At 47.7% G+C, this 10,769-nt stretch overlaps 1 protein-coding gene across 1 annotated transcript; it reads left to right on the top strand.

Annotated features, from left to right (window-relative positions):
* The first annotated feature begins 3,610 nt into the window (after nt 1–3,610).
* Nucleotides 3,611–6,982, top strand: LOC125523014 (plasma membrane ATPase-like). Its single transcript, XM_048688045.1, has 5 exons — nt 3,611–3,655; nt 3,791–3,910; nt 4,002–4,553; nt 4,649–6,139; nt 6,257–6,982. Exons 1-5 carry the CDS (start codon nt 3,611–3,613, stop codon nt 6,896–6,898), a joined length of 2,850 nt encoding a protein of 949 aa, XP_048544002.1. The 3' UTR covers nt 6,899–6,982.
* The last annotated feature ends 3,787 nt before the right edge of the window (nt 6,983–10,769 follow it).

The following is a 10,769-nucleotide window of genomic DNA, read 5'->3' as shown; positions in this document are numbered from 1 at the left end:
ACATTTGTATGATTCACATTCTTCTATTGAGATTGGCGAACATTTTTTTAGTTGTCGAACATTCATTAAATTCTTGAATATTTTTAAATTCACAAACATTTTTTGAATAAGTAGACTATTTATAATTTCACCCATATTTGTGAAATTCGGAATATTTTTTGTATTCTTCAACATTTTTGTCCTGAAATTCCCAATCACTTTTTAGTTCATGAATAATTTCAATATCCACGGTTGTTTTTAGGAGATTTGAAAGATTGTTTTTGAAATCACACAATGTTTCTGAATTTGGAATTTTCCGAAAAAATTTACAAACATATATTTGTGTTTTATTTTGTAGGTTTTTGTTCTTTTTTGTTTCGGTTTTTTCTTAATTATTCCGTTTTCCATATTCTCGTAAATTTTTTGAATGCCTGAACATTTTTTAATTTCAGAATAATTTAAATTTTGTGTACCTATTTTCATGTCCTGAACATTTTTATATTCATGAACATAATTTGGCTTTGATTTTAAAGAACATAGATGTTTTTGAACTCACAAACATTGTTTGGTTTGCAATTATTTTTTGAATTTGCATACATTCCCTAAATTCATGAACTTTTTTGAAATTCATAAACAATTTTTATATTCATGAATGTTTTGCAGTTAGGTTTTGATCCAGCCCCGTCATAAATATTGGGCTAGGCCCAGCAGGCTATTTTCAGAAAAATAATTGAAAGATAAAAAGAGTAAAGAAAAAACACAAAATTACAAAAGACTCAAATTGATCAATAAAAAACTCAAAATAATAAAATATGAAAAATTATAAAAGATTCAAAATAATAAAATACTTTAAAACAAAAAAATACTCAAAAATAATAAAAGACTTTAAGACAATAAATAGATTCAAAATAATAAACGTCTTTAAGAAAATAAAAAGACTCAAAATAATGAAATACTTTAAAACAATAAAAATACTCAAAATAATAAAAGTCTTTAGAACGATGAAAAGACTGAAAATAATAAGAATATAAAAAATATAGAACATTCAAAGGAATAAAAAGACTCAAAATTATAAAAAAATTAAAATAATAAAAGAGTTTAAAACAATAAAAAGACTCAAAATAATAAAATAGTTTAAAACAATTAAAAGACACAAAATAATAACAATAAATCAAATTATAAAAAGATTCAAAATAATAAATAAAAACTCAAAATTATAAAAGATTTGAATGCTCCGGTTGGTCCATTTGCCAACCGCATAGCTAGCTAAGAGGGAACAACAAAAACTAAGAGGAGCTAGCTAGTTAGGGAGAAGAGTTTTGTGGAGAATGAAAGTGAATGTGTTTGAGAAACAAGCGCCGCCAAAACACCTATATATAGGCAAAACTTAGTGGTGGCGTTCCAATACAAGCACTGTTGGAAATATGCCCTCGGCGCAATAATATTATATTATTATATTTCCACGTTTATAATTAATAGTTTATATTCTATGCTTTAACTATTACTCCCTCCTTCCATCTATATAGGGCCTAATGTGTTTTTTAAGACTAACTTTGACTATTGACAAGATTAGTAGTACATGACATGCACAATGTGAAAATTATATCATTGAAAGCTCCTTTCACACACGAATTTAACGGTGTGCCTTGTGTAAGTTGCATGTCATATATTATTGTTCTAGTATTTGGTCAAAGTTAGCCTCGAAAAACGCATTAGGCCCTATATAGATGGAAGGAGGGAGTATGATCCTGGAATGTGCGATTCAACAGAAAACTCATATGCACGTGCGGAATGATAAACGGTAAAACCAAATTCCTAGTCTCTCCTCTAAGACAAGCTGAAGTGTTGTTAGTGATCATGTCTTTTGAATCTTAGAATGTGTTAAGTGTAACGATAGTCCTAAAACAACTTTGAGAATAAGGCGTTGAAAAAATAATGATATAAAATGTTATAAATCTTCCCAAGAGGGAATCACAAAGATAAGTGCCCATAATGACAAATGTGGAGTAAAAAACCCAAAAAACAACAACATATGCGATAAATGGTTCGGTTGCCACCTTTTTTGGCGAATACGGTTGCCACCTTTTAACTTACCAGGAGTGCTACGCTCCTCGGCAACGGCGCTAAAAAAGAGCCTTGATGACCCACAATGTAGGGGGTCAACTATAGATCTTTTTGATATGTAAGAGTATAGATCCCACGAGAAGCTGAAGAAAATGATAAGCACAAAAATAGCAAGGCTTCACTGCAAGTGCTAAAAGATTTTGTAGTTTGTGTTCTGTGAGTATAATCAAGCAATGGAAATTGATCAATAATAAAAATAAAAGAATGCAACATGTGGCTCAACTCTTGATAATGCCAAGGACAAGCCGATTGTCTTACTTTTGATGATCAAATGTTCTTGAGGACAGCGGGATAACGAGCTAATGTACTGTGAAGCCGTGCATGTCATCGATGAACGCTCAATATTTCACTATCATGCGTCAATCATGTCATGTCTTGGGGTGCACCGCCCATTGGTATCTCCCAAAGTTAATTAGCTCCCCACTCCCCTACTGCATTCCTAGCACCTTCACACACATCCATGGCGACATAAGCAGCTGGTCTGCATGAACAAGATGACAGAAGTATAGGTGGGCGCCAACCGTTCAACCGGATGCCCATCAAAGACAGTAGAAGAAAAGGAGGAAAAAAAAGATTCATGGGCACTAGCACCCAGGACATAGTTTTATAAAAAACCTCCATGGCGACATAAGCAGCTGGTCTACATGAACAAGATGGCAGAAGTATAGGTGGGCGCCAACCGTTCAACCGGATGCCCATCAAAGACAGTAGAAGAAAAGGAGGAAAAAAAGATTCATGGGCACTAGCACCCAGGACATAATTTTATAAAAAAACCGATCCGGGGTGAGGCACCAGAAAATTCAACCCCGACGGGGTTCGAATCCTGGCCGCAAGGTGAGCCACTGCCCAACCTTGCCACTAGACTACAGCCTAGTCCTCAAAAGGAGGAACCAGGAGATGAGATGGAGAGATGATTATTGACACATGGATCATGACTAGTCTAAAACCCCTTGTCTAAACCTCTTGTCGCACGAGGGATCAGAGTTGTCCGGATAGCAATGCAAAAATTGAGGGATGAAACCAACACTTCTTTAAAAAAAAAATCCGCACTTGTCGATCAGTTGATAGTCTAAATTTTTACTATTCTTTAATCTACATTATGTGCGTGCTAAAATAAAATTGCATTTTCTTCAAGTAATTAAATTAATTTAGTTTAATTATGAGATGCACATCTTACAGCTGGAACCAAGCCATCCAGACTACGACATTCATTTCGACGACTAGGCTAAGCACCGTGTCTAATTATGTACTAGAACTAGAATCTATTCCGTCAAAGCGATTTACACACGACTAGGCTAAGCACCGTGTCATCGTATATCAGAAATGGAAATATTTTTGGGGGGCGAGAAAACAAAATCTCACCAAAATCTGGAGGGTTTTATTTGTTGCCATCCCGCCGTCCCCCGGCCACCTTTCCAGCCCTTAAAAAGATCCCAGTCTGTTAGGGTCGCCTCTCAGATCCCCCAGAACTGGATCCATCGCCCGCACGCCGCCGGAGACGGGCGCCATGGCCGCCTCCCTCGAAGACCTCCGCAACGAGAGCATCGATCTCGTGAGTCCTCCGCCGCCGCTCCCCTGATCCTCGTCTCGTCGCCCTGCCATGCATGCGCATGCACGTTCGGTAGCTAGTGGCGGCGCTGCTGCCGTCCTGAAATGTATGTAACTCGATGATGGCTACGTGTTGCAGGAGGCGATCCCGATCGCGGAGGTGTTCCAGGTGCTCAAGTGCAAGCCGCACGGGCTCACCTCCGATGAGGCCGCCAGCCGCCTCCAGGCCTTCGGCCCCAACAAACTCGAGGAGAAGAAGGTATGATCTCATCTCATCTCATCTCGGTGGAGAAGAACGCGGTTTCAGTTAATTAGATCCATTTTTCATGGCGCCGTGTGTGGGTTTGCAGGAGAGCAAGTTCCTCAAGTTTTTAGGGTTCATGTGGAACCCTCTGTCGTGGGTCATGGAGGCGGCGGCGATCATGGCCATCGCCCTCGCCAACGGCGGCGGCAAGCCCCCCGACTGGCAGGACTTCGTGGGCATCGTCACCCTGCTCATCATCAACTCCACCATCAGCTTCATCGAGGAGAACAACGCCGGCAACGCCGCGGCGGCGCTGATGGCCAGCCTGGCGCCGCAGACCAAGGTGCTCCGGGACGGCAAGTGGGCGGAGCAGGACGCGGCGATACTGGTGCCGGGCGACATCATCAGCATCAAGCTGGGCGACATCATCCCGGCGGACGCGCGGCTGATGGAGGGCGACCCGCTCAAGATCGACCAGTCGGCGCTCACCGGCGAGTCCCTCCCCGTCAACAAGCTCCCCGGCGACAGCGTGTACTCCGGCTCCACGTGCAAGCAGGGCGAGATCGAGGCCGTCGTCATCGCCACCGGCGTCCACACCTTCTTCGGCAAGGCCGCGCATCTCGTCGACAGCACCAACAACGTCGGCCACTTCCAAAAGGTAACTCGTTTTTTTCCACTCAAACACTTTCTCATTCTTGGCTGTGCTAATTAATTAATGCCTAATGGGCCGCGTCGTCGTGAATGTTCGAGCAGGTTCTTACTGCGATCGGCAACTTCTGCATCGTGTCCATCGCCATCGGCATGCTGGTGGAGATCGTCGTCATGTACCCGATCCAGCACCGCCGGTACCGCGACGGCATCGACAACCTGCTCGTGCTCCTCATCGGCGGCATCCCCATCGCCATGCCCACCGTGCTCTCCGTCACCATGGCCATCGGCTCCCACAAGCTCTCGCAGCAGGGCGCCATCACCAAGCGGATGACGGCCATCGAGGAGATGGCCGGCATGGACGTGCTCTGCAGCGACAAGACGGGCACCCTCACGCTCAACAAGCTCACCGTCGACAAGAACATGATCGAGTCCTTCGTCAAGGACGTCGACAAGGACGCCGTCGTGCTCTATGCCGCCAGGGCGTCACGGACTGAGAATCAGGACGCCATCGACGCCTCCATTGTCGGCATGCTCGCCGACCCCAAGGAGGCCCGCGCCGGCATCCAGGAGGTGCACTTCATGCCGTTCAACCCCGTCGACAAGCGTACAGCCATCACCTACGTCGACTCCGACGGGACATGGCACCGGGTCAGCAAGGGCGCTCCGGAGCAGATCATCGACCTGTGCGGGCTGCGCGAGGACGTGCGGCGGCGGGTGCACGGCATCATCGGCAAGTTCGCCGACCGCGGGCTGCGGTCGCTAGCGGTGGCGCGGCAGAGCGTGCCAGAGCGGAGCAAAGAGGCCAAGGGCGCACCGTGGCAGTTCCTGGCCGTGCTGCCGCTGTTTGACCCGCCGCGGCACGACAGCGCAGAGACCATCCGTCGCGCGCTCCAGCTGGGCGTCAACGTGAAGATGATCACCGGCGACCAGCTGGCCATCGGCAAGGAGACGGGCCGTCGGCTCGGCATGGGCACCAACATGTACCCGTCGAGCTCCCTCCTCAAGGACGGCGACAGCTGCGGGCTCCCCGTGGACGAGCTGATCGAGAAGGCGGACGGCTTCGCCGGCGTGTTCCCGGAGCACAAGTACGAGATCGTGCGGCGGCTGCAGGAGATGAAGCACATCTGCGGGATGACGGGCGACGGCGTGAACGACGCGCCGGCGCTGAAGAAGGCGGACATCGGCATCGCCGTGGCCGACGCGACGGACGCGGCCCGGAGCGCGTCGGACATCGTGCTGACGGAGCCCGGGCTGAGCGTGATCATCAGCGCCGTGCTGACGAGCCGCGCCATCTTCCAGCGGATGAAGAACTACACCATCTACGCCGTGTCCATCACCATCCGGGTGGTCCTCGGCTTCCTCCTCCTGGCGCTCATCTGGAAGTTCGACTTCGCGCCCTTCATGGTGCTCATCATCGCCATCCTCAACGACGGCACCATCATGACCATCTCCAAGGACAGGGTCGTGCCGTCGCCCACCCCCGACTCGTGGCGCCTCAAGGAGATCTTCGCCACCGGCGTCGTCCTCGGCACCTACCAGGCCATCGCCACCGTCTTCTTCTTCTGGGCCGTGCACTCCACAGACTTCTTCACGGTCTCTCATCTCTCCGTTTTCTATCTAGTAGCTACATATACATGCATACGCCAGCGGCCACCGTCCCCTCCCTGACATGCATTGTACTGTTTCTCGTTTGCTATGTAAACGTTGCAGAGTAAGCTCCACGTGCACCCGATCGGCCGCAACACGGAGGAGCTGATGGCGGCGGTGTACCTGCAGGTGAGCATCATCAGCCAGGCGCTCATCTTCGTGACGCGGTCGCGGGGGTGGTCGTTCCGGGAGCGGCCGGGGGCGCTGCTCTTCGGCGCTTTCCTGGCGGCGCAGATGGTGGCGACGCTGATCGCCGTGTACGCCGACTGGCCGTTCGCCAAGATGAAGGGGATCGGGTGGGGGTGGGCGGGCGCCATCTGGCTCTTCACCATCGTCACCTACTTCCCGCTGGACGTGCTCAAGTTCGCCATCCGCTACTTCCTCTCCGGCAGGGGGTGGAGCAACGTGTTCGACGGCAAGACGGCGTTCGCGCAGGGGGTCGACTACGGCACCGACAAGCGCAAGGCGGAGTGGGCCGTCGCGCAGAGGTCGCTACACGGCCTGCACGCCTCCAGCGGCGGCGAGGCCTCCTCCTCCGGCGTCTTGGAAGACAAGAGCGACATCTCGGAGATCGCCGAGCAGGCCAGGCGGCGCGCCGAGATCGCCAGGCTGCGGGAGCTGCACACGCTCAAGGGCCACGTCGACTCGGTGGTCAAGCTCAAGGGGCTCGACATCGACAACATCAACCACAACTACACCGTCTGATGATCCGTCCGTCGACACCTCAAAAGATCGATCTTTGGTTTAGCTATAAAAAACTAGTCAGGAACTCAGGATACTGCCACTCTTTTTTTCAGCTGCAGATGAAATTAGTGATGTGATGATGATGAATAATCATGTACGTTAGCATTGGTGAACTAGTCCCCCTTTTTGAAGATAATTATATTGTAGCTAGGATTGTTGGATATTGTAGAATAAAATTGTTCAAGATAATTGCTATACCGTCTCTAAATTTGTAGATCAAATAGACTGTGCTATCGTTTGGAACCTTGACTAAATTCTAGACCAGGCGGCATTTCACCATTTCTTTAGAAAAATCGATTACAACGAAGACACACATGCCCACACAATGGCCTATTTAACACAGGCATTCGGCCATTCTTATTTGCTCATCTTTGTATAGCTGTTTTTCTGGCCCATTAACCTCTGGCTGGATCCAGTAGGCTGTACAAAGTGCAAAATCTACGGACAACATTTTAAATACCCAGTACTAAATCGTTTGGACTCTGCTTTACTAAATAGACCAGACGGCATTTTGCCAAAAAAAATTATAAACATCGATTACAAAAGGAGTAAAATGCATTATAAGTCCTGAAACTATTGGAGGTGTGTCAGTTTATTCATATACCTTGAAAAATGCAGTTTTAGGTCCCAAAACTATGTAAGTTGTTCGTCTTGTTCGTCTTAGGTCCTAAGCTCGCATTCGCATGACCAGTGTTGACCCATTGACGTGTCACTTGGACCATTGCCACGTTGACCCAAGGGACCCATAAGGTTAACGGATGAAGGATAAAGATGCAAAAAAAAAAAACTAAAGCATTACCCTGGTCATCTCAGCCTCACCCCGCAATAGCATAACAACATGCTCCCCACTCGTGGTTGTCGTTGGGGATGCATCACTCTCGCCGACCTTTGCTTGAGATTCATGGTGTCTGCACGCTCCTCTGACAATAGTGGCAAGTCTGCTAGGTCCTCCATGAGCTTGGCACCTTCCTGCATGTCTGCTATCTGCACATCGTTTGACTGCTCACCTTCTCCAATTAGCAAGACGAGGTTGTGCTCGTAGTAGCATGGATGGCGTCCTCCATGCCAAACCTCTTGGTGAGGCCGTCCTGCAGCTCACGTCAACACTGGGGGTGGTCGTGCAGGCTGCAACACACGTTGCGCGAGGGAAGCAGATGGACCACTATTGTGGAAGGAAACACATACTCACATGAATATGAATGATCAGAATTTTCTTTTGGGGAGAAGACAAGGGAAAGAGGAAGATGCACCGGCTAGCATGGCGTCACCTTATTAAGTCGAAGTCCCAAGGGGGTCTTGGTTTTCGCGACTTGTGCCTTTTCAATCAGGCCTTGCTCGCCCGGCAAGCATGGCGCTTACTAACCCACCCGGAGAACTTGTGTGCTCGTATTTTAAAGGCGCGGTACTATCCAAACGGAAGCTTGGAAGATATTTTTTTCCGGAGGGGCTTCAGCGACATGGCAGGGAGTGCAACACGGCCTACATCTCTTGAAAACCGGCCTGGCTTGGCGCATGGGCAACGACAACTCAATCGGAATTTGGCGGGAATAGTGGTTACCAAGGAGTGGGACGAGACGACCAGTGACACCGCAAGGCCGTTGTCGTCTACGTTGGGTATGTGAGCTACTGGACAACCACGATGCTTGGAGAACAGACCTCATTTGAGATACTTTTCTCCCGATCGATGCAGACGAGATTGTCAAGATTCGCAATTCTCCTCGGATGGGCAAGGACCTCCTTGCTCAGGGTCCTGAACGCAATGGATGCTTCTCGGTGCGGAGTGCTTATCGACTCGCTTTGGAGGATTATCTTCGACCTTCATCAGTCGTGGCGAGCAGGGCACCGGACCGGGACAAGGCATCTGGGCTTTTTATTTGGAGGTGCCCTACTCCTCCCAAGGTTCGCACCTTTATTTTGCGCTTGATTACAGACTCTCTCCCCACTTGGGTTAATAAAAAGCATCAAGGTCTTGAAGTGTCTGACCAATGCCCTCTTTGTGCGACGGAGCCGGATGACACGCTTCATGCTTTTTGCAGGTGTCCGAGGGTAGTGGCGCTGTGGCAAGCGATGGCGAAGCAATGGAGGATACCTGATGCAGTGACCTTCCGTCAGACGGGCTTGGATTGCTCGCCCAAACTCTCTGTGATCTCCCTGACACGGAGAGGATGGAGCTCATGATGACTCTGTAGAGGTGTTGGCACGTTCGAAACGAGATGACGCAAGACAAGCGCGTCCAAAAAGTTTTTAATGAGCTATGTTGACTCCTTGGTGGGCATTCAGAACTACCCTAATGCAAACCCGGTGAAAGGCAAGCAAGTAGTCCATGTGATCATGCCATGCAAGCCTATACTGCATGCATCGACTGCTCCTGTTGCTAGCCAGCCACCAAGACGGATGCCGCCAGTGGAAGGTTGGACTAAGCTCACTGTGGATGGCTCCTTCTGCGCGAACTCTGGGATGGCCGGGGCCGGAATGATTCTCCGCGACAGTCCCGGCAAGATCATCTTCTTTTCTTGCAGGGAGTTGCGGACGTGTGTTCAGCCATTGGAGGCCGAGCTAGCTGCATGCATGGAGGGGCTCAACCTCACACTACAGTGGACTCAGCTGCCTATTGAGATTGAGGCGGACTGTCTCACGGCTATCAACATGATCAATGCACCTGATAGAGATAGGTTTAGACATGCTCTGTTAATTTATTAGACAAACAGACTTACGTGTGGAGAGAGCAAAACGGAGTTAGTCATTATTTAGCTTAGTTTGGTAGAACTGAAGGTCGAACAGTTGTGTGGTGGGATCGGACCGGGTGAGGTCTCCGAAACTTTGTAAGAAGGACCTAGTAAAATATCCCTTCCACCTGCAAAAAAAAAATCAAGTCTCGTTCTGGAGTTTTCAATTCACTCCTATGAAGAAATTGAACGCATAAAAAAGAATTCAATGACAATCAATGGAGAAGAAGCCCAAGGGAAGATGAAGCCCGAAAAGCCCATTCATGTTGATCCCTCATGTACCAAGTGTATGGACCAAAGAAGACTGCAATAAGCTTGATTTTCTTTTCGTTCAGAGGGCATTTCGGACTTCTATAGAATAGACAAAAATTCCCTTAACATTTCCTTCCCACAAAAGGCATGGGTATGGTGTTCATTTGTACAAGGTTAATTACCTGTAAGACATCCTCAAAGGAATACAAGCTCTCATCCCTCAAGGTGTTGCCTAACTTCTAGAGGGGTCTCTCCTAACAATTTTGCTGAGATAATTTTTCCCACTACTTCTATGCGGAAGGGAAAGTCCGAAGGAAGTTAGTGTTGCATCATCAAGAACATCGACTATACGACACCATGCAATTGTCCTTGTGCCACACTCTAAATGGGACTACACCCCTCTCGATCGTGAGTTGCGGCCGAACCCGCTTAAAAAATATCGTGTCCCATTCTCTCAAGTATACGTCGACCCATTTCAATTGCCATATATGCCCATTTTTACAATTTCCATTTGTGAAGCTTGCTAGCGTCGTTGCACATCAATAACGATGAGAATCCAACTTCTAGTTTATGCTGTTTTTCACCATAACAACATGTATGACATTAGATTAAGATTAGATTGGTTTAATTAGCAGTCGGTCATGTAAATGGGGCATCTCATCGAATGGACAACGTAAATTGGGGGTATTTCATCCATGTCAAAGTAAAAGAGCCTAGGGAACATGGGTAAATTAAGTGTGTCATTTTCTCAAATAGCCCGATTGTTTTTCTGGCCCACCACTATGATATATTGAACATGTATATCTAGTTAACAACAATGAAAGTACGGCGCAAAAAAACTTTTAGTAGCTGAG

This window comes from Triticum urartu, chromosome 7, assembly GCF_003073215.2.
Source record: "Triticum urartu cultivar G1812 chromosome 7, Tu2.1, whole genome shotgun sequence".
Taxonomy (NCBI): domain Eukaryota; kingdom Viridiplantae; phylum Streptophyta; class Magnoliopsida; order Poales; family Poaceae; genus Triticum; species Triticum urartu.
Note: the sequence above shows the minus strand (reverse complement) of the source record. Positions and strands in the feature narration are given on the sequence as shown.